Below are 24,071 nucleotides of genomic sequence, written 5' to 3'. Positions count from 1 at the left end.
GATAGTTGTTTAAGTGCACGTGTGTGCGTTGTGTATAATGTGTGTCCTGCCCAACTGCACCGTAGGCTCCTTGAACGTGGCCCCATGTTGTCTTCCGTTTCTTGGTCTTCCCCGTGGGGCTGGCATGGGACAAAGAACCGTTCCTGACTGATAAGTCCACAGTTTGTGCCCAGGCCCCAGCCCGCTCCAATGAGCCATGTAACGCTTGGTGAATATCAATAAGGCACGTACTGAAAACGCTGCTTATTTTGGGGTGGTGGCGGAGGATTGGATTACCGGGAGCTGGGTTGTGTTTAGTGTAACCATGTGAACGGTGTAAAATACAGACTATGGGAATGGAAGCCCAGACATCTGCTCTGAATTCTATATATAAATACTGGATGTGCTTACATGGGTTAAAATGGGATTGTTGGCGCTGGGATTTTCAGGCTCCTGGTTCTACTGTGGTGGGGGTTGCACGTTAATCACAGGTCCTGGTACCCAAGCCAGGAGGGGGAAAGAGTGGCCTTTTCCTGACACTGGTGGGCCAAGGGCGGTGGGAGTGGTCTGCTCGCCCTCCCCAGGCAGGGAGCTGCGGAGAACCCACAGGACCTGTGTGTGTCTGGAGCGCCGTGCTGAGAAGGGGCTGCACGCACCAGGGTCACAGAGAGGCTTGTCCGCACCCGCGGAAGCCCCTGGGAAGCCAAGTGAAGGGAGAATGTCACCGGGGGAATTCAGCGGGCTTGGGCGCAGCAGTGCCTTTAAAAAATTATTTGTTATTGACGTGAAATTCACAGAACATAAAATTAACCATTTTAAAGTGAATAATCCAGCGGCCTTTAGTATATTCACAATGTTGTGTAGCCACCACTGTCTAGTTCCAGAACATTCCAACATCCTATGGGAAACCCTGCCCCCATTGGAATGTTCCGCCTTGTTCCCTCCCTCCAGCCCCTGGCCACCACTGATCTGTTGTCTGTCTATCTTTATGGATTCGCCTACTTGGGACACTTCATGGGACTGGAATCCTGTGCTCTGTGGCCCTTTGTGTCTGGCTTCTTTAACTGAGCATGTTTTCAAGGCGCTCCCACGTTGTGGTGGGCGTCAGTGCTTCGCTCCTCTATACGGCTGAATAATACTTCACTGTGTGGACAGAGCACATTGTGTTAACCCATTTATCTGTTGATAGACATTTTGGCTGACTCTACCTGTTTGGCAATTGTGACAAAAATACCGCTGTGAACACGCGTGGACAAGGATTTATTTGAGTCCCTGTTTTCAGTTCTTTGGGGTACGTGCCTCGGAGTGGAATTGCTTGGTCACATGACAGCTAGATGTGTGACTTTTTGAGGATCTGCCGGCCTGCTCTGCACAGCAGCCCACAGCAGCCAGCAGTGCCTTTTAACTTGTTACCCTTTCCCTCTGGACAGATGAGGAAACAGGCTCAGAGTGGAGATGAAAAGTCTTGCCCCAAATCTCACAACTGGAGACCAGGCCTCCAAGTCTGAGTTCAGGACTCAGAGCTGGCCCAGGACTGGATGAAGGAAACATGTAATTAATTACTGCCCTGGCTGGTGTTGACTGCCTGCCTAAAATGTGCTGCTGCTGGCCTGGGGCTTTGTATGAACTGCTCTGTTTAAGGCTCGCAGTCTCCGATGTCGGGGTGCAGAGATTACCCCCATTTCACAGACAGGACATTGTGAGGTCAGGGAGGCCCTGGTCCCCGGGGCTGGCTCTGGGGCTCTCACTTGGAGGGCCACTCTGGTCTGTGTGCCCTACGTGGTTCTGAAAAAAAATACTTGCACACATAATGTCGTAACAATGTAAATGGAATTTGAGGTTAAAATATTTAAATTGTATTTATCCAGAGACTCAACTAAGTCATCTTTCATTGTCTGGTCTTCTTTTCAACCTTTGTCCCACCTGACAATTTCTCATGCCTGCAACTCCAGCACAAGTCAGGATTTAAAGTGCATTGTGTGTGGGGGGGTTGACTTGACACGTCTGATGCATTTTCTGATGTTGCTGTGGTCATTTTCGTCATTTCTTATTGCTTTAATGGGCACAACTTCCTCCTGAGAGAGCAGTCTAGTTACCCTGACGTTGGAGATGCTTTGTTTATTTTTTCTTATTGTAAGGAAGGCTGCAGCAAATATTGTGTCTAGGACCTTTTCCTTCCTTCAGGTGTTCCTTGGGATAAAGTCCTGGGAGGCTGATCCCCGAGGAAGGTTTGAACGTTTTATGGTCCTTAATACCAGATGCCACAGAATTTTCTGAAAGGGTTGTTCTTGCATCTGTGGCTGCCAGGTGACCCCTCGCAGGGGTCCTGGAATGTGGTGGTGGCCGGGCCAATGGGCCAGCTCTCAGCCTGTCCTCTGCTCCTCTTCCTCCTCTGCCTTGTTCCTTCTTCTCACTGCCTCAAAAGCTTGGGCCACCTGTCAAGAGATCACCCCTGGAGTGACCTGGGGCAGGTCAAGGCACCTTTCCAAGAGCTGCAGTCTCCTCCCTATACAGCTGAGACTCTGACCTTCAGGGTCTTGAGCACATGGGCACGTCCCCTGGGGAAGGAGCACATGGGACCAGCATCTGCTGCCTCCTGCATGCTTCACCCCAGGACCTTTGCACAGGCTATTCACTGCCATGGATGCCCTCCCTCCTGCCCTCTCTCGCCCCATTCAGGTCTTTGCCGAAGTGTCACTTTTTCAGTGAGACCTTCCTGACCATCTTATGTGAAACTGCAGCCTCACTCCCAAACCCTTTACCCGGCTCTGTTTTTCCAAACCACAGCACTGATGTTCCAAGGCACTGACTGCACCACCTTACCCATCATGTGTGTTGCTTATTGTCTTTTCCCCCTCGTGTTACAGGACATGAGGGTGAGTTCTTGCTCTGGTCGCAGGTCCCAGCCAGGCTGGCATGTGCTGCATGGCACCCTGCCACCTGCCCACTGGCCAGTCCTGCCCGGGTCTCAGCCCGGCGCACCTCTCTGCCTGCCTGTCCCTCACCTGGCTCCTCTGCTCCTGCTTGCATCCCCCAGCCTCTCCCCTCCCCGTGGAACACCCTGGGCCCCGAGAAGGCCACATCTCCTGGATAAGCCAGGGCACCTGGGACCCTGGTAGGCTTGGGGCCACATCAGTCAGGCAGCCCTCACCCTGAGAGGCTCCCCCCTCATTACGAGTTCCCCAGGTGATGGGAGAGTGAAATGAGTGCCTGGAAAAACTTGGGGATGGAGTGTGTGGTGGCTTCTAAAGGTCTTCGAAGCAGAAGCGGCTCCTCCCGGGGAGAGCCTGCCCGCCCCGGCTGTGCCCGCCCTTTGGGAAAAGCACAGGAAGTTGAAATCTTCCCTCCTCATCTGCAGCCTTTGAAGGGTGCACCTGAACTGCCCAGAGTGTAAACTGGTGAAAATGTGGTCTTTCCAGTTCGGGGAGAAAGAACAGAGCAGAAGTAGGATTTTTTGTGCCTGGGGCAGCTTCCACGAGCCTCCCCCGTCTCTCCCCAGCCCGGGTGCCCCGGCCCCCTGGGATTTTTGCTGCTGGGAGAGGTTCACTGGGTTTCTGGCCAACAGTTGGGGCTGATAACTCGACCCTGGAGACCTCCCTCCAAAGTGCTTCCCCTCGGGGCTGGAAAGCCTCGCATCCAAGACTCCTTGTCCGTGGGGCCGTCTACATGTTGATGCTCATGCCAGGTGAGTTTGGTCCCTCACTGCGGTCACCAGCTGCCACTTGAATACCCATGGCAGGGGTGCACTTGCCCGCTCCTGAGGTGGTCCCTTGCATCGTCGCCCAGAGATGCCAATTTAGAGTAGCGAGTGAAGTCAGTGTCCGCCCTGCTGGCCTTGGCAGGGGTTCCCAGGCTGAAGGCAGGCCCACCCTGGTAGGGGGATGTCACAGGGCCTTGGTGTGTGCACCTGTGTCTGTTTCTGGGGAGAGGATCGGTCAGCTTTTCAGAGGGCTGTGACCCCCGGGAGGTTAGGAACACCTGGTGGGTCCTGCCTTCGCTGGACGAGGGGGTATGTGCTAGGCCACCTTGCCAAGGGGAATCTCAGGAGCCTGGGCACCGGATCCCTCACAGGCAGGGTGGCATGACTGGTTGTCCCTGCGCCGGTGGCCCGGAGGCCCTGGCGACCGTGAACAGGCATGTGCTCTGGGAGCACCCGTGGCCTCGCATGTGCCGTGGGGTGTCCGTTTGCGGTGGCTCTGCTGCCGTGTTTTGCGGGCCTCCAGATCTCACACGCAACTCTTCCTGGGAAGGCCTGTGGTCCTCACAAATTTTCCTCCAAAGTCTGCACCCTCCCTGATCCTGAGCATCACCCGCCTCCCACTGTCCTCTCCTACCGGCTGGCGTCCAGCCCTCAGATGTCACCTGACTGCTGGCCAGGTCTCTGGAGGTGGGTGTCACTGTCTCCAGAGCCTCTGGCTGGCGGTGAGACCCCTACCCTTCTGGGCAGCTTCCCCCTTTCCTTCTCAGCTCTTGCAGGGCAGAGGTAACTCACTGTCTTGAGGTTGAGGTGCTATAGGCTGGGTGAGGAGCATGAAGTGCATTTATGGAGCAGCTGCCATGTGTGGGCCCTGGGCGGGCCAGGGCCTCCTTAGATGGGCTGGTGAACCCTCCTGGAGTGCCAGGCTCCCTGGGGCCCTCAACATACTGTAGCAGTTGGGAAAATGGGGAAACTTCTATTTTTAATAAAAAACTTTTAATTGAAATGTATACACAGAAAAGTGACATTTTTACAAACTATAAGTTTTCCAGAGTGTGGAGGCCTCTGGTGTGCTGTTGAACTCAGTTCCTTTTGAGGCCTTGTCCTCCCTTCTGTAAAATAGGCATACTGTCATCACAGCCCAGGCCTGTGTGCAGAAGGCCCAGGAGGCTCAGAGAGGAGCCCACCCAGCTCCGTGTGCTGTGTGTGACCTGCAGAGAGCTGTCAGCCTGTGATGATGCTTAGGACAGGGAGGGGTGAGAGTCTAGGACAGGTGTTCTTTAGTGGCCATTTCCTCCTTGCAAGAGGTCAGAATGCCAACTCAGATGTAACTGTAACATCCCATTGTTTGATTTTTACAGTGTCCCTTCCTGCCACAAATAATTGTAGACCCAATGTACTGATGGCCAAGTTGGGAGGGGTGGACCGTGGATGGTCCTGACCTCGACTCCCCATGTGTCCTCCCATCCTGCAGAGGAGGGGCCGGGATTTGAGCCAGGCATGCGCCCTGGCCATCTGCCTTACTCTGAGCCACACAAGGAGCTGCTGAAGAGGTTTGAGCTGAGTGATGGTGTCCCAGAGTGGGAAACGGAGGGCATGGTCCCCGAAAGGGGCCTGAGCTCAGGCAGTGGTCCACGGATTATAAAGGAATCCTGAACTTTCTCTGGTGTGGGCTTCACGTCCCAGCTGGGCCTCTGCCAGGCAGCATGGCCAGGGCTGTGTCCTCGAGACCTCCTCAGGCTGACAAAGTGGATACAACCCCTCTGCAGCCCTGGAGGACCAGTGCGGCCTCGTCTTGGCATCCGTGGGCAAGGTGGTAGGCATGGCAGGAGGAGTCACTTGGGCCTGGGTGGGACCAACAGTAGCCCTCAGTGATTTCTAACAACAGCACTGTCTGCTGCATTGGAAGAGCCTCTAAATGGGTGGCTGGGACCTGCCTGAGTGCCCTTCCTGTGGTGGCTGGGCAGTGGGAGGAAGGAGCCAGAAGCCAGGTGGGTGCTGGGAGTGATCCGTGCTCACAGCCCCCATCCTGGGCTGTGTGGCCTGTGGCTCACGGTTTTCTTCTGCTCCCACAGCCTCGCCGCTCCTCCTGTTTGCCAACCGCCGGGACGTGCGGCTGGTGGACGCCGGTGGAGTCAAGTTGGAGTCCACCATCGTGGTCAGCGGCCTGGAGGACGCAGCCGCCGTGGATTTCCAGTTCTCCAAGGGAGCCGTGTACTGGACGGATGTGAGCGAGGAGGCCATCAAGCAGACCTACCTGAACCAGACGGGGGCTGCTGTGCAGAACGTGGTTATTTCGGGCCTGGTGTCGCCTGACGGCCTGGCCTGCGACTGGGTCGGCAAGAAGCTGTACTGGACAGACTCGGAGACCAATCGCATCGAGGTGGCCAATCTCAATGGCACGTCCCGAAAAGTCCTTTTCTGGCAGGACCTCGACCAGCCACGGGCCATCGCCCTGGACCCCGCTCACGGGTAAACCCGGTGCCTTTCCTCCTGGGTAGGGGTGGGTGGGGTCCTGGTTTCACTCTTGAATTTACTTGAGCCCAAGTTCCTTTTTCAGAGACAACTCGGGAATCGTAAAATGAATTCACCTTTCACATTTGTTTTTGGGAACAATTGCCCCTTGATACCCTGAAGTCATGTTTCTTTTTTGAATTTGTGGCATCTGAGGCAACAGATGTGCTTGGCTGTGGATTTCATTCGTTAAACATCTCGGTTGTGTGTGGGACGGTGTCCAAGGAGGTGCAGGCACTCTGACGGTTCAAATGTGCACCTTTCACCTCCTTGATGACTGTGTTAGCTGAAAACGGGTGGAGAAAGTGGAACTCCTTGTCCAGAAATAGACCTTGCTGTGGGATTGTTTCTCTGGTCTCTTGCGGAAGCCCTCTGCCCCTCTCTGCTTCCCAGTCTGGCTGAGCTGGCCGTGACCCACGAAGACACAGGGCCCACCACGAGTTCCAGGTGGGGTTTCATGAGTGGCGGTAACGCTGAGAAAATTTGCACAGTGGAAGGCTGGGATGGAGCGATGGCGGGGTGAGGGCCGGCATCACTGCCCAGCCAGCCAGGCCAGGCTCACTGCAGACTTTTCTGAGTGTGAGAGCTGTTGGCTCAGTCACCCCTCAGCCCTTCAGCCCCTCCTCCCGCAGCCCGGGAACGACACACTCTTAGCGGCTGTCAGGCATCTTGAACAGAAACACAGTAGGACCCTGGGTTCCGGTCCTGATGCCACAACTTGCTGTTGCCCCTGGCAGTGCCCTCCCCTGCCTTCGGGGGTGACACTGGCTGTGCGGCCTGCAGCCGGGCTGAGGGGTCCTGTCAGCCCGCCCCGGGGTGGGTGGGATGAGGGCCAGGGCTGTTTATGGGTGGCTCGGGGAGCAGGCTGGGTGAAGGGGGCGCTCTGGTGGTGGAGTGAGCCTCCTTATGTGTGGCTTCTTGGCATGCTGAGAAGGTGCGCTAGCCCGGCGTTTGGTGTCGGGGGAAGAGCTGGTGCTTTCCGGAGCTCCTGGATTGAGCACGCGCGTGTGTGTGTGTGCGCGTGCGCGTGTGCAGGAAGGTGTGGGGCTGGGAGGTTGTGGGCGTGTGTGTGTGCATGCGTATGTGTGTGTGTGTTCCAGTGTGCCTGTGTGTGCACCTGTGCGTACTCATGTTGTGCCTGTTACACACGCACTAGGGGTGGATGGATGGAATTTACTGCCCCAGGAGCTGACTTGCTGAGGTCAGGCCAGATGAGCCTGGTGCCCCCACCACTGAGGAGCACCCCAGCCCTTGCGTCCTGGGGGGATCCTGCCAGGCAGTGGCTTATCTGTAGGCCCTCCTTACCTACCTCCAAGAGGGCTGAGCAGCCTCAGCTGCGGAGGGCCAGGCTGACCTTCCAGGAGGGTCCCTGTGCTGCCGGTGGGCCTGTCCCTCTCTCAGGCCTCTGCCACGCCGGCCGCAGTGGATCACTAACCATCTTCCAGGAGGTCCACGTCTTCCTGATGTGGCTGAGTCCTGCTGGCTAAGAGGGGCATATGTCAGCAGTGGGAGAGGCTGAGGGAAACCCCCTGAGATGCACTGTGGGGAGAAGACCATGAACGAGAGCGGTGTGTGCCCCAGAGGAGGATAAAACAGACCCCGGCACAGGGAGGGCAAGGCCAGGGGCTTCCTGCTGCAGGTCGGGAGCCTGGGAATGTCTCTTGGTGTTGTTTGGACAGGGACCTGAAGCAGAGGTGGGCAAGAGCCACATGGCCACCTGGAGGAAGAGTGTTCCAGGCAGAGGGCACAGCCCACGTGAAGGCTCTGGGCTGTTGCAGGAGTGGGAGTGGAGTGAGGGGGTGGGCAGAACGGAGTGGTGGAGGGGCAGGCGGGCTTGGAGTGGAGTCGTCGCTGGGTCTGACTCATGCTTAGGGGGTCTCTGGCTGTTGGAGTGAGAGTAGACTTTGGGGCGGGAGCTGGGAGCTCTGTGGGCCGCTCTTACTGTGATCCTGGCAGTAGACAGTGGGCACCTGGGTCGGGGGGAGGAACAGGCAGGCTGAGGGTGAGTAGACTTGGCATCTGTTTTGAAGGTGGAACCACCTGGATTTGCTGGTACTTGGATGTGGGTTGGGGAGAAAGACTAGAAGCAAGGACGGCACAGTGCTGCTCTGTGCCTCAGTGTCCCCATCTGTACAGGGTTGTGACCATGTCACATGTCATGCAGAAAACACCAAGACTAGTCAGTGGCTTCAATAAATGTTAGCTGTTGTTGTATGAAAAATGCCGCCTCCACCTGAACTGTGGGCTCTACATCCCTGCTCTGATGACTCTTTTTTCTTCCTCATGGCCTTTTGCCATGTTGGTTAGGAGGAACTTGGCACTTGGTTGGGAGGTACTCAGGAGGTGCTTGGCTGGGAGGTATTTGGGAGGTGCTTGGTTGAGAGGTACTTGGTGCTTGGTTGGGAGGGGCTTGGTGCTTGCATCTAGGTTGACTTTCCCATCCAAAAGAGTTCATCAGTCCCTGGCTTTTCGTATTAAATGTTTGAAATCTTTTCCGATCTTTCCTCTGAATTCTCCCCCCAGATCTTGCTGGGATCACACCCCTGCCCCCGGGGCAGAGTTGACTTTGGTGTTGGTGCCCTGGGCAGGGTTTCTGAGGCCCCAGCCCCTCCCCACAAGCCCCCTTCCCCAGTAATGATCTGAAGTGTGATGGAGGGAGAATGGTGGTGGTGAGTGTCCCACTCCCAGACAGGATGCAGGTGAGAGCTAGACTGGGGTCCTGAGTTTGTGAGTGTGGTTGAAGTTAGCAGTGCCTGCTCTGTCCCCATGTTGCTCAGGTCAGGGGCTCCAGGCCAGTGCACAGGGGCCATGGGCAGCATCCCCCTCTCGCCAAATACTGGCCTGAATAGTGGCCCCTGGCAGAAGTTTGAGTGAGTCCTGGGGGCAGGACTGCTGTCCTGAAAGCAGAGACAGTGCTTTTCATAGTCTGTCCTGGCCACAGACACAAGGCTGCGAGCAGCAGCAGTGCATCCTCCCGGCCCCAGTGGAGCCTCTGCTGGCTCCTCGCGTCTTCTTGTGATGCAGCCTTTCTGCATCATGACTGGGCTCCCTCGGATGGGAGGTTACTGCCCCAGATGTCTTCGGGGGGAAGGTTCTCAGCCTGAATGTCCACCTCAGTGTACACATGACCAGGAGCCCCACAGCTGGGAGGGCCCATGGACCCCAGGGACTGGACCTGGTCAGTTTCAGCCATGTGGGTGGCAAAGAGCAGGTGTCCAGGCCAGGCTGGGGGGGCCCCTCCGCTCCCAGCACCAGGTACACTCGTTGGGGGCAGAGTGGGCCCTGGGAAGGACCCTCAGACCCAGAGGACCTGGGGCCAGGAAGACATCCAACCAGCACTGGCGGGGCAGGGGTGGGGTGACCCAGGCCTGCACCAGCCCACGAGGGGCAGCAGTGGCTCCTGGGTCTCAAGTTAAAGACAGGCTGAAACCCAGCCCCCTCTTTAAAATGTAGAATGGCCCTTCCCTAAAATAACACACAGCTGCAGCCGCAGCCTCTGCCCTCCGCGTGGACACCAGGTTGCAGGGCTTTTCCTTTGAAGTTGATTTTCCTCCGTGGAATTTGGCCGGGCCTGTGGCAGTGTTCAAGGCTCTGCACGAGCTCCTTCACGCCAGCTGGGCTCTGGGAACGGGGCAGCTCACAAATTCCCCATTTAAGGAAACCAGCCGGCCTCTGTTATGAAACCCGGGGGAAGGAATTTGAATTATGCTCCTCGTGGAGGTCCTGAGCCTTCACACTCTCCAGCCTTCCCTGTTGGCCACAGTGGAGCATTCGGGGAGGGCATGATTAGATGGCTCTGAGATTTATTCTCCTGATACCTTCTGGGCAGCCGGCAGGAGGGCTGGGCTGTTTCCAGGCCACCGGGGGTGGGAAAAGCACAGGGAAAAAGGCGTCTGCACCAGGCGGGCGGGAGCCTTTGCCGAGCTGGCCCACAGCACCTGCGAGCCTCGGGCTGCTGGGAAACCCACTAGCACCCAGGCCTCCTGGCCAAGAGGTGAGTCAGAGGGTGGCCAGACTCTGGCCTCAAGTGGAGAACCAGGCTGTGCCCCCGAACATGTGACCTGGGGCAGCACAGTCCTTCTGAGCTTCGGTTTTCTCACCTGTCCGATGGGGATAGTGATTCCCGCTTTCCCTGCGTTGTCACTAGATGAAAAGGAGCGGTTAAGAGGCTTTTTGGAGAGGTGTTCCGATGAACTGTGCTCTCTTCTCTGTCCCACAGGGGCTGAGAGGGGAGCATGGTGACAACAGCTGGGTATGGTTGGCCCCTCGGACCCCCCCATCCCCGCACAAACTCATTCTCATTCATCTTGTCACAGCCCCTCCAGCAAGTGGCCATGGCACCAGCTCCAAGTGACACCCCCCGGGAAGGCTGCATGGCCCCACAACTTGGGGTGGCCCTTGGGTACCCGCAGCTCCTGGGCCACAGTGCTCCCGTCGGGGGGGAGTGGCAGCTGTGTGTGTATCACTTTCCCTCTCCCGCTGAACAGAGACCCCCCATGGGCGAGGCTGAGCTTGTTCTCCCGTGTCCCTGATGGCTCCGCTGATCTCTGATGGATGGCAGCTCAGGGTTTGCTGAAAGGGATGAGCCTCTGAAGATGTGGAGGCCAAGAGCGGGGGAGGGGGAGGTGTGGGTGGGGAGAGTTGACCGGGAATACAAGCAGCTTGAGGGCCCACGAATCCAGGACTTCTGAGAAGTGACACTGTTCTCACTCACATGATGTCTATGGCCCTGCCTCTACTGTCTGTGCTCCCGGCAGGCCTGCCCACCGTGGCATAGGTGGCTCCCTCCCCGTCGGAGTTCTGGGCCAACTCCCACTGGCCCAGCGTGAACTGGCTGCCTGTCTTTAAAGCAGTCACCGAGGCTAAGGGTAATGGGATTTGCTGATTGTTCAAGGCTGATCCTTGCCCACCCCAGGAGATGGGAGTCGGGGTGACCACACACCTGAAGAGTTTCATGAACTTTGAGTTGGGAAGGTGGTCCTCAAAGGTAAATCCAGGCACTGTCCCCCTTCTTTGCGGAGAGACACTGGTGTCCTGTGACTTGTCCACAGCTGCTGGGATGGGAACCCTAGGGGCTCGGATCCTCCAGGCTAGTGAGGTACCCCCTCTTCCACTGGAGAGCCACACCCAGACTCTAGGGACACCGTGCAGGGGCCCCTCCTGGAGAGCTGGCACCAGTAGGGTTTGAACCCGTCACCCTGGATGCCTGATGATACTGTGTATTGTCTCTGCTCACATGGTGGGATGTCAAATAAGGAAGCCTCTAAGGAGGTGGTGGTTTCTCACTGGAAACTCTGAGAACATGGTTAAACAGAGCTGAATCACCCACAAACCCACTCAGGAGTAACTTACGTTTCAGTGTATACCTCACCGACGTGTTGTTTTTAATAGACTTTTTTTTTTTTAAGCAGCTTTAGGTTCACAGCAAAATGGAGGGGAATGTACAGAGAGTTCCCATATGCCCATGTTTAATTGGTGACTTCTGACAAAGATTTAATGTCATGTACCCACCATTCTAGTAGCCTGCAGAATCATTTCACTGCCCTACAAATCCTTTGTGCTCCACCGCCTCCTCCCTCCCCTCCCCTGGCCTCCCCCAGCCTTGTTACTGTCTCCGTAGTTTTACCTTCAACAGGGCATCATACCCCGGAATCACAGTATGTAGCCTTTTCACGTTGGCTTCTTTCACTTAGTAATTTAATATGCATTTAATATTCCTCCCTGTCTTTTCATGGTATAATAGTTAATTTCTTTTTAGCACTGAGTAATATTTGATTCTACATGCTTTAATTGACTTTTAGAAGTTCATTTACAGCATTTGCATGGTAGCAAAAATTTCGGAAGCAACTCAGACGTCCAACGTGGAATCACTTAAATTATTTACAGTACTCTATTGCTATTAAAGGAACAAGGAAGATTTCTATCAGTAAAAAGAAGCAGGTACCCAGACTATATCGCTAAATGAGAACAGGTTGAAACAGCATATTTGATTATCCAACTTTGAAAATTAGTATATTACTAACTGCTTAGCAAATCAGAAGTAACAACATCCCAGGCATGGTGGTTGTCTCTGCAGGGAGGTTTTAGGGCAAATTCATGGTATCTGTTTCAAACACTTGCATTTGTATAGGCAGAAAACAAACCAAAAAGCAGATCTGTGCTAGCTTCTGTCCTCATGCCTCTGCCCCCTTTCCTAGGTACATGTACTGGACAGATTGGGGTGAGACACCCCGGATCGAGCGGGCGGGGATGGACGGCAGCACCCGGAAAATCATCGTGGACTCGGACATTTACTGGCCCAACGGGCTGACCATCGACCTGGAGGAGCAGAAGCTCTACTGGGCCGACGCCAAGCTCAGCTTCATCCACCGTGCCAACCTGGATGGCTCGCTCCGGTAAGTGCCACCCTTCTGGGATCTGGGCCAGTCCCAGCGGGGCCTTGGAGGATCCTTCTTAACTCAGACCTGTGGTCTCGTACCTGTAACCCTGGGGCTTGAGGCATTCAGGACTTTTCAGAGCTGAGATCAGTAGCAGAGTGCACAGGCCACATCTGATGTCACACCTGGGCAGGGTTTGGGGTGGCACCTGCATCTATTTTATAGGGAGATGTAGACTGTTCACTCTACGTGGGATGGAAACGGCTGGAAAGGGCCCCACCTTGGCGTCCAAGTGTTGCCACACAATGAGTAACAGAGTGTTTTGGGTTTTACAACTGCAGATAAGGGCTTGTGGACCTAAGACCCAAGGTGCTGACGGGGCTATGGATTATTCTCTGCTCCCTGTCCTTATGCAGCTCTGTGTCCGGGAGGCAGGTGCAGGGCCAGGCATGTGTTCACAGCATTCCCAGCTTGCCAGAGGGCCTCACACGTAGTAGGTGCTCAGTAAAATAGGCTGAATGAATGAATGGATGGAAAGCAGTTTTTCCTTGTTGGTAATTGCTTTCAGAGCTCTCTGGGCAGCTTAACAGCACACCCCCCCCCCGCTGCCATGATGCTTTACCTGTGGGAACGTCCCCTGCAGGAACAGGTGAGGGGCAGTTTATTCACTGACCGAGTGCTGCCTGCTGGCTCTGTGCCAGGTCTTGGGGATACTCCTGGGAGGACAGACCCCGTTCCTGCACTGGCGGGGCTCCTGGACCAGGGGTAGCAGATGGGTGCCGGTGCTGAGGGCGGTGGTGGCACTGCGTGGGAAGAACTCAGTGGCTGGATCCTGTAGACACAGGCGGACACCCACTGGAGCAGACGTGAGGATGCGACAGGTTTGCTACCTTTTGTCCAGGCCGTGTGCAGTGGTCGTCTATTGCTGTGTAACAAAGTACCGTAAACCTTGGCAGCCTGAACCAGCAAACAGACTTTTGTAGTGGGGCATCAGGAATTAGGAGTGGCTTAACTGGGTGGTTCTGGCTCTGAGTGTGTTCCAAAGTTATAGCCAAGCTCCTGGCTGGGACTTTGGTCACTGAAGGCCTGACTGAGGCTGGAGGATCCACTTCTAATGTCCATCTCATGGCTGGTGGCCAGGAGGCCTCAGTTCTTGTTGGACTTCTTAGAGCTGAGCTGTGTACCCCGGCTGATCAGAACCATTCTGTCCCATTGTCCCTGAGAGCACAGACTGGCCCGGGGCCTGGTTTGAGATTTGAAAAGTGTGGCAACCTGGGGAACTGTGGTCCTTGGAGAGCTGAGTGACCCTGGAAGTTATGACAGGTGGATATTAGAGTCTAGAAAGGCTGCAGGCCAGGAGTGCCCTGGTCAAGGGATTGTGACAGGGGACAGTGAGGATAATGGTGGCATTTAAAGCATGGTAATGGTGGTGGTAGTGATAGTGGTGGTAATGATGATGGTGGTGGTGATGATACTGCTGGTGGGGATGATACTGGTGGTGGGGATGGTACTGGTGGTGGGGATGATGGCGGTGGTGCTGGTGGTGCTGGTGCTGGTGGTGGTGCTGGTGGTGGTGGTGTGGTAACAATAGTAGTGGTGGTGGTATTAGTAATGGTGGTAATGATGATATTGATGAAGATGGCAGTGGTGGTGGTGACATGATGATATGATGGTAGCTAACCTTTCCATGACACTTGCTATTTGCCAGAACATTTGTCAGTTCATTTCATGCTCATACCAACCCTATGAAGTATTTGCTATTTTGATCCTCTGTTATGATGATGCACAGAGAGGCACGTGCACTCGCTCAAGGCTACAGGGCTGGTCAGAGCCAAGGCTGAAAGGGGGGCACTGTGGCTCCAGGGCCCACCCTCAGCCCCTCTTCTGCCTGCCTGACCACCAGATTCTTCTGGCTCTGCAGGTGGCTCTTTAGGGATGTGCCCGGGGCTGTCCAAAATGGAACACAATCTGCTGGTCAGGAGGGTGAGCACTGGGGCCAGATGGACCTGCTGGGCCCGTCTCGGCTGTGGCCATGGCTGGGTTGCTTCACTGCTCTGAGCCTTGGGGCCTTGAATGTGAATTGGAGATAGGAATTATACTTTCTGGAGGTATTCACAGGGTCCAATGGGGCAACGTGCATAAAGCTGGGTGCACATGTCTGGACACAGGAAGCGCTCAGTGAAGGCTTGTGTGTTGGGGTGTTCCCAGAGCGAACGGGAGGGAGGCAGAGGGGCATGGCTGGAGCTGCATCCCAAGGGGAGGGGCGTCCTGAGAGGAGGAAGGGGGTGGGCAAGGCGAGCCGAGGCCTGGCACTAGCTTCCCGTGGGGCCTGTGGCCGAAGCAGGGCTCAGGGAGGAGGAACGGCCTGAGGAATGATGGGCCTCGGGCTTCTCTGATCAGAACAGGACGTCATGGGAAACCTTGAGTCAACATAGGACCCAGCAGTTCTACTCCTAGGTGCACACCCCCAAAGAACTGAAAGTTGGTAAAAACAACTACTTGTACACGAATGTTCACAGCAGGACTCTCCATAATGTCCCAAAGGTGGAAACAATCCACACGCCCACCAATGAGTGAAGGATGGATGGATAAACAAGACGTGGATGGTCCACACAAGGGAGGGTTGTTCAGCTGTAAAAAGGAGTGAGGCACTGAGAGATACCACACCACAGACGGGCCCCCAAAATGTGCTGCTGAGTGAAAGAAGCCAGACACGAGAGGCCACGTACCGTATGGCTTCGTTGATGTGAAGTGTCCGGGACAGGAGGCAGCCTGGTGTTACCGGGGGCTGGGGGGGCGGAGGGGAAGAGTAACTGCTTCCTGTGTTTGGAGTTTTCCTATGGAGATGGGAATTTTCGGGAAATACCTGGAGGAATTACACACTTTGAAATGGTTAATTTTGTGTTAGATGAATTTCGCCTCCATATAGCTTCTTATTTATTTTTGGTTGTTTATTAAGTTACAGTTGACATGTAACCTTGTGTTAGTTTCAGGTGTAGGGCATTATGATTTGTTCTACGTGTATATTGTGAAATGAATCCCCTAAGAAGTTTAGTTAACATCCATCGCCCTACCTAGCTACGTTTTTTTTTCCTTGTGATGGGAACTTTTAAGATCTACTCTCTTGGCGACTTTTAAATATACAATACAATGTTGTTAAGCATAGTTGCCATGCTGAGTGTTACACCCCCAGGACTTACTTATCTTACAACTAGAAACTGGTACCTTTTGACACCCTTTCACCCCCCCACCCCCGGCAACCTCGTCTGTTCTCTGAATCAGTGAGTTCGGGTTTTTAAATTTTTTTGAAATTGAATTATAATTAAGTAACATACAGTAGAATTATATTAGGTTCTGGTGTAAAACTTAGTGGTTGGATTATGAAATGGTCATGAAGGTCACTTAACTATCCATCACCTACAAAGTTATTACAGCCGTGCTGACTTTATTTCCTTTGTGTCCATTGCATACATCCCCATGATTTCTTTATCTTGTAGCAGGAAGTTTGTACCTCTGACCCCCTTCACCTGTTTCATCTGTACCTGCCACCGGCTCTGCTCTGTCAACCACCTGTTTGTTCTCTGTATCTAAGTCTGTCTCTGTTTTGTTTTGTTCATTTGTTTTGTTTCTTAGATTTCACATATAAGTGAAATCATATGGTATTTGTTTTTCCTCTGTCTGACCTTTTTCACTTAACATAATACCCTCCAGGTCCATCCATGTTGCCACAAATGGCAAGATTTCATTCTTTTTTTTGTGGCAGAGTCATAGTCCAGTGTGTGTGTGTGTGTGTGTGTGTGTGTATCACATCTTCTTTATCCATTTATCTATCGATGACACTTAGGTTGCTTCCCTACCTTGATTATTGTAAATAGTGCTGCAGTGAATGTAGGGGGTACACATAGCTTTTCAAGTTTGTGTTTTCATTTTCTTTGGAAAAATGCTTAGAAGTGGAATTGCTGGATCATACGGTGGTTTTATGACTAAAAATACTGTTTCCCTTAGTAGCTGCACCAATTTACATTGCCACCAACAGTGCAAGAGACGAGTGACGTTGAGCATCTTTTCATGTTCCTGTTGGCCATCTGAATGTCTTTGGAAAAATGTCCATTCAGGTCCCTCTGCTTATTTTCAATCTGGTTTAATCAGATTGTTTGTTTTTTTGATACTGAGTTGTATGAGTTCTTTATATATTTTGGATATGACCCCCTTACTAGATATATCGTTTGCAAGTGTCTTCTTCCATTCAGCAGGTTCCCTTTTTGTTTTATTGGTGGTTTCCTTTGCTGTGCAAAAGCTTTTTAGTTTGATATAGTCCCATTTGTTCATTTTTGCTTTCATTTTCTTTTGCCTGAGGAGACGTATTTAAGAAGATATTTCTAAAACTGATGTCAAAGAGTATATTGCCTATATTTTCTTCTAGGAGTTTTATTATTTCGGGCCTTACATGTAAGTCATTAATTCATTCTGAGTTTATTTTTGTATGTGGTGTAAGAAAGTGGTGTAGTTTCATTCTTTTGCATGTAACTCTCCAATTTTCCCAACACCAGTTATTGAAGAGACTGTCTTTTCCTCCTCCTTTGTGGTAGATTAACTGACCATACAAGCATTGGTTTATTTCTGGACTCTGCTGTTGCATTGATCTATGTCTCTTTTGGTGCCAGTACCATACTGTTTTGATTACTATAGCTTTGTAGTGTAGATTCATTTCTGAGTGAATATAATACCTCCAGCTTTATTGTTCTTTCTCAGGATTGTTTTGGCTATTTGAGGGCTGTTGTGTTCCCATACAAATTTTAAGATTATTTGTTCTAGTTCAAAAAATGCCATTGGTATTTTGAAAGAGATTGCATTGAGTCTGTAGATTGCCTTGGGGAGTATGGTCATTTTAAAAATACTAATTCTTCCAATCCAAGAACACAGTGTATCTTTCCATTTATGTGTCATCTTCAGTTCCTCTCCTCTACATCCTACAGGTTTCTGAGCATGGGCCTTTCACTTACTTGGTTAAATTTACTTCTAGGTATTTTCTTCTTTTTGATGTAATTGTAAATGGGGTTGTTTTCTTTATTTCTCTTTCTGGTAGTTTGTTATTAGTGTATAGAAACACAACAGGTTTCTGTATATTAATTTTGTATCCTGCAACTTCACTGAATTTATTAGTTCTAGTAGTTTTTTGGTAGCATCTTTGGGGTTTTCTATATGTAATATGCCATCTGCAAGCAATGACAATTTTACTTCTTCCTTTCCAATTTGGATTCCTTTTATTTATTTTTCTTGCCTTATTACTGAGGCTAGGACTTCCAATACTATGTTGAATAAAAGTGGTGAGAGTAGGCATGCTTGTCTTGTTCTTGACCTTAGAGGAAAAGCTTTCAGCTTTTCACCATTGAGTATGATGTTAACTGTGGGTTTGTCATACATAGACTTCATTATATTGTGGTATATTCCCTCTATACCCACTTTGCTGAGAGTTTTTATCATAAATGGATATTGTGTTTTATCAAATACTTTTTCTGCACCTACTGAGATGATCATGATTTTTATCCTTGTTGTATTAATGTGGGGTATCATGTTGATTGATTTCTGGATGTTAAACCATCCTTGCATCCCTGGAATGAATTTCATTTGATCACGGTATATGATTCTTGTAATGTGTTGCTGAATTTGGTTTGCTGTCTTTTGTTGAGGCTTTTTACATCCATGTATATCAGGGATATTAGCTTTTGATTTTTCTTTTTTTGTGGTGTCTTTGTCTGGTTTAGGTATCAGGGTAATGTTGGCTTCACAAAATGAGTTTGGAAGTGTTCCTTCCTCTTCCATTTTTTGGAATAATTTGAGAAGGAGAGATATTAACTCTTCTTTAAATGTGTGGCAGAATTCACCAGATGGAACCATCTGGATCTGGACTTTTGTTTTTGATTACTGATTCAATTTTGCTACTAGTTATTGGTCTGTCAGATTTTCCGTTTCTTCATGATTCAGCCTTGAAAAATTGTATGTTTCTGGGAATTTATTCACTTCCTCTAGGTTGTCTAATCTGTTGATATGTAACTGTTCATAATATTCTTTTATGATCCTTTGTTCTCAGTTTTTAAAAATGACATCAAGAAAACAGAGAAAAGTTAATGTAAGGTCAGATCAAGAAAGACCATGTATGTATGTTTTTCAGTTGTTCAGTAACACCTTTTGAGCATTACTCTCTCCTAGGTGCTGTACTGGGGGGCTGAGGTCACAGGTGATGACCACCCACCTGCAGCCTCCACCTCAGGGAGCCGATAGTGGGGTGAGGGTCATTAAGCCAGATAATCACGTGCAACCAGTTATGTGAATTAGCAATTCTGTTACCAGGCAATCTCATTAAAACAAGTTCTCATTTGCTGGGCATTATAAATGCATGGAAGAGAATAGCTTTTTTTCAGGTTGATACAAGTTTAATTTGCTTTGATGGTACAAATTATTGGCATTACAGGAATGAGCAAGTACACTGGGTCCAATTTCTATTAAGTTAAAGCATCGGGGCAGGACAGGTATGCTTGTCATCAGCTTGTCTCCAGGTGTGGCTTCCTCCCTTGCCACTTTTCTCCCTTTTTTCCTCTCTGCAGGGCACTTTGCCAGCAGCTACCATTCTAGAAACAGGCTGGACGGGGAGTGGCTGGGTGGACCGAGGCCCCTGCATCACGGTCAGGGGTGGTGGGAGGCTGGCTGGGTCTGGGAGGTGGCCTGGGACACTCTGCCCTGGTCTCATGCTGCTCCATCACAGCTCCTGTGTCCTCTGTTGACCTGCCAGCAGGGACGATGGAGGGCTTTCAAAACCAGGAGACAGTGGGGACACCCTAATGGCCTCTCCCTCCGCCTCTGCCCCTGCAGGCAGAAGGTCGTGGAGGGCAGTCTGACACACCCCTTTGCCCTGACGCTCTCTGGAGACACTCTGTACTGGACAGATTGGCAGACCCGTTCCATCCATGCCTGTAACAAGAGGACTGGGGAGAAGAGGAAGGAGATCCTTAGCGCTCTCTACTCACCCATGGACATTCAAGTGCTCAGCCCAGAGCGGCAGCCTTACTGTAAGTCGGGGGCTGGGGTGGGGTTGGGGTGGCTGGCGTCTTCCCCCAGCAAAAGTCCGTGGTCTGGGGAAGGCTGACCTCAGAGCAGCAGAGGAGCAAAGCGGGTGCTTGCTAGCGTGGAGGGAGGTGTGTGCAGAGTGCAGGGCAGGCTGGGCGGGACCCCTCTGCAGAGCTGTGTGGGATTGCTTTGGGTGGGGCTCTGCCCCAGTGGTCCTCAGTGGCAAAGGGATTCCCAAGGACGGTTCCCCTGTTTTCAGGGCCCAGTGGAAGTGACATATTTATTAATGAAAAGTCTGCTCCAAGCCAAAGTTCTCAGCTTGGGGTCCCCATGGAGCTGTGTGCCAGGGGTCCCTGATGAGGAAAAGCCCCTGTGATAGGCAGGCAGCAGGGCCAGGGCCTTGGGCTCACCTGCTCCTTCAAGGACCACCACCAGCTCCCATGGGGACCCTGGAGCTGGGGTTCTGGCCATGGTGCTATTGAAGTTTCAAACTTTGAAGTTAAAAGTGGGGCCCCAGGGTTGGGGCTCTCTGGAGATGTTTTCTGGGGAGAACATCGTGGTCCTGGAACTCGGGTGGGTTCAGTGCTTTGCATTTCACGGGTACTGCCCCCTCGCTGCCTGGGGCACAGATGCCTGGAGGGGCTGTCAGTTTGGCTGCATGTTGGTTGCAGAAGGGCTTGGGAGGCTGAGAACACTGTCATCTGTTCTGAGCGGCTCGGCCCACCGTCCAGGTGTGGCCACCAAGCATCTGTGCAGAGCCCGTGGGTTCGGGCGCGTCGCAGAGATCAGACGGGCCTCTGCTCTGGGAACCGACTGACCCAGGGCCCCACCATTGCTGCATGGGCAGGTCCTGGGATCCTTCCGGGGAGGCCTGGGGCGGCCTCCACAGAGGAGGTGTCCTTCAAGGGGCCCTGAAGAAGATGGGGTTTCTTGCTGTGGGAGGTTGGGAGGAGGGGGCAGGTGGGAGGATGCCCACACCGGGAGCGGTGGGTGTGGGGCTGGAGGGTCCGTTCTGGAGCCTTCTCTCAGCTGCCCTGTTCTCCCCAGTCCACACACGATGTGAGGAGGACAACGGCGGCTGCTCCCACCTGTGCCTGCTGTCCCCAAGGGAACCTTTCTACGCGTGCGCCTGCCCCACTGGCGTGCGGCTTCAGGACAACGGCCAGACGTGCAAGGCAGGTGAGGAGGGGTGGCCGCCGGCGTGGGTGCCCCGCAGCCTGCTGTCTTGGTGGGGGGTGCCATGTGTTCCGGGCTCTGATGCCCGATGGGCGGATGACCTCCTTACTCAGATTCTTGTCTATAAGATGAGGTCGTGACAGACAGGCAGAGACCCCAAGTGCCCAGCACGCTGCCGGCGTGTGTGGACGCATCCTAAAAGTTGGCTGTCTTTTAACTATTAGACCAAGGCTGTATTTACTGTCTCCAGAATGGTGGGGTTAGAAAAGGTGGGACGGGGCGCCCGGCAGACACGTTCTCCGGTCCTCATCCCGCCCCTGCTGAGTGCACCTGCTGCTGCAGCCCCGCGGCCAGCCCAGGCGTCTCTGCTTTTCTGCTTTTTCATGAGCGTTTTCCACGTGGATATGGAATGTAGAATTGACTTTTGTCCTTGCGTCCCACTCCCGTGGAGTCTTCACACCATGATAACCCCACTCCGTGGAAACCTAGGTCGCGAATACAGTCTTAGTGGGAGTTTTCTTTAGCGGGCATGAACTTCAGTTGATCTCCCCCCACCCACACGTGTTTTTCTTTGCTTTAGGTATTTTCCCACCTCTTTATTGTCTCCCTTAATTTTTAGGCACTTGCTGCTTCAAGGACTCGTGCTCTGGTTATTTTGAATGAAGCGTCTCCCTTCTCTGTGGTACTGCCTAGGGGCCTTCACTGCCTGGTTTTGGGTTCAGGGTGTGCTCCTCCGGAAATGAAGTGCATCCGGGCGCAGCCCGTCCGGGGGGATGTCCAGGGCCCAGCACAGCCAGGTGGTGCGGGGGCAGACTTGGGCCTGACCGGCGAGGGGCCTTAAGTGAGAGATGGCAGGAAGCAGCCGTCCCTGGGCTCACCCCACTTGGGGGAAAGGAAGTGGGGCAGGGGGCTTCCCTGGTGTCCTGGGGGCAGAAGAGAGGGAGCATTAGCGGAACTTGGATATTGGTTTAAAACAAAAAGTTTTAACAAGTTTGAGATGGAGACTAATGCCCTGGCAGTAGGCGGGGACTGGCTACCTGAGATGGAAGGTCGGAGAAGGTCCTTCCCAGGAGACACTGTTTAAGCTGAGACTTAAAGTATTAGCAGGGTGGAGGGAGAAGGAACAGTGAGAAGGAACAGCCTGTATGGCGGCCCTGAGGCAGGAGCGAGTTAGTGTCAGGACTGACCTCCCAGGCGTCCGATCTGTGCAGTCATCGGGGGCTCTGAGTTCAGAAGGGCCCCATGCTTGGTTTAAAGCTCTGTTGTCAACGTGAAATGCTTGATAGTTTTGAGCAAGGGGCCCTGCATTTTCATTTTGCAGTGGTCCCTGTAGTTTATGGAGCTGGTTCCACTTTGTGTATTGGAGAAAGTAAAGGGAAGTTTGGAAACAGCCTACGTGTTTCTGTGTGTCTTTCCCTGCGGTTTGACCACGCGCGTCTGTGCACTTTGCCTGATGTTGGTGCAGGTGCATTCGCAACTGTGAGGTATGTCTGCTTCCAAAACATGTGTTTCAGTGCCTGAAAAATAGTTTCTCAAGTGGGCATACCTCTGAGCCATCTTTCCCCTGTTGGGCAAGTCTGTTCTACTTGTGTTTTTGCAATTTCTGAGTGCTAGTGCCATGAGAGGGCCTGCTTGGGGCCTGGCCCTGGAGTTTGAGGGATCTGGATCGGCTGTCGGGTGCTGCCTGCCAAGCCCCGTATTGGGCTGGTCAGTGATGTCTGCTCTGGGAGGGGAGGGCGTGGCTAGATTTAGGGATGACTGCTGTCCCTTCCCACTGTCGGTGTCTGGAGCCAGGCTGTGTGTCGACACTTGGGGAAGGAGAAGGGACGGGCACAGCTCCCCAAAAGGTGGCTCATGCAGTAGCGCCTGCCCCGACAAGAGACCTTGTGCAGCCGCTTTTGTTAAGGGGCCCCGTGGGGCTCCTTCATGCATCAGCGTTCCAGGAATGGAGTGTGGGCCTAAATGGGGTGTGAACTCTTAACTGAAGCTCAGAGTCATGGTCCTGAGAAGTTGTGCAGCTGGAGAAGCCTGGAGTTCCAGAAAGGACTTGCCCAGGCTACCCTGGGGTACAAACAGCTATTGGTCATCTGGGGTGGGTGGTCCCTGGGGCCTTGTCACTCTGTGCCTCCTTTCCTCATCTGCGAGATGGGGGGGGGGTGGTCACAGACCACCCCCTGCCAGGGGAGCTGTGGCGGACCCTGTGCATTAACAGGAATTGAAAACACCGTGCAGGATGCCCTGTGCATAGTAGGTGCACAGTGTATGGCAGTGGTGTCCACCATGCTCATTGTTGTCATCTCATCATCAGGCCCAAGGGGCTAGGTTTGCCTCCGTTGTCCAAGGGTCCTGCCGCCCCCTGGGGGAGGGCTGAGTTCTTTTCCAACCAGTAGAAGCAGGGCTGTAGGCTCCTTCCTAGTTTCCAGTAGCCAGAGCCTCCAAGCACTGGGGTTAAGCAATCTGCAGGCATTAACTGCGGGGGGGGGGGGGAGAGGAAGGGGGAGGGCATATCAGAAGCAGCCTGGGGTGGGAGGGCTTCCTGGAGGAGGCAGCACTGGGGGCTGGAAGCTCTGCTGTGGAGAGCTGACACCAACACCCACCAGAGCAACTGGCGGATTAGCAGCAAAGCTGCCCTTCCTGTCGGTGGTGGGGGTGGGGGTGGGGACCACAGTTCCCAGCCCCTTCAGTGAGGGTGGCCAGCCCGCAGATGCTCCGTGATTCAGCTGCTTGGAACCACCTTTCCTGGTCTTGTAAGGACTGTTTTCGCCCCACAGCTTTGAGGGACACTTTTACAAATAACTCAGTTGGAGAATGCCAAGTGCCAGGAAGAAAAACATTTTCGTTGTCGTTCCGAAGGCCTGCTTGGATGGGAGTGTGGGGCCGGGTGGGGGTCTGCACAGAGGTGGGGTTGGGGGAGCCTCTTTACACTGAGCCTGCATCTTTCTGCTTTTGCTCTGGGTGCCCTGTCCAGGCTGTTAGGTCAGAAGGTGGGAACAGCCCCCAGAGAAACAAAAGGGATGGGACAGGACTCTTGTTTTACATGAGAATGTGACGGCTGGTCCCCGGCATTTTATGAGACTGGTTCCCACCCCCATTTGCTTCCCACGAATGCACGGGTTGGTTCTTGGGGCTCATGGCAGCTTCTGGAGCTCCTGCCCTGGACCCGTTGGAAGTTGAAGTGGTCCAGGGGCAGCTGGGGTGGGAAAGGTAAACAGTTTTCTACAAGTTGTAGTTGAAGTTGAGAAGAAACCCAGAAGCTTCTGAGA

At 53.0% G+C, this 24,071-nt stretch overlaps 1 protein-coding gene across 4 annotated transcripts in view; it reads left to right on the top strand.

The window, feature by feature from the left end:
• LRP5 (LDL receptor related protein 5) overlaps window positions 1-24,071 on the top strand; it is a 113,193-nt gene that overhangs the window by 36,285 nt on the left and 52,837 nt on the right. For all 4 annotated transcript variants that reach the window (XM_031447921.2, XM_031447922.2, XM_064492050.1 and 1 more), the window contains exons 2-5: window positions 5,752-6,148; window positions 12,388-12,585; window positions 19,438-19,634; window positions 20,680-20,811. In XM_031447921.2, coding sequence (XP_031303781.2) covers window positions 5,752-6,148; window positions 12,388-12,585; window positions 19,438-19,634; window positions 20,680-20,811 — 924 coding nt within the window. The remainder of the gene's footprint in view (window positions 1-5,751; window positions 6,149-12,387; window positions 12,586-19,437; window positions 19,635-20,679; window positions 20,812-24,071) is intronic.

Source organism: Camelus dromedarius, chromosome 12 (genome assembly GCF_036321535.1).
Source record: "Camelus dromedarius isolate mCamDro1 chromosome 12, mCamDro1.pat, whole genome shotgun sequence".
NCBI lineage: Eukaryota > Metazoa > Chordata > Mammalia > Artiodactyla > Camelidae > Camelus > Camelus dromedarius.
This window is presented reverse-complemented; position numbering and strand designations above follow the sequence as displayed.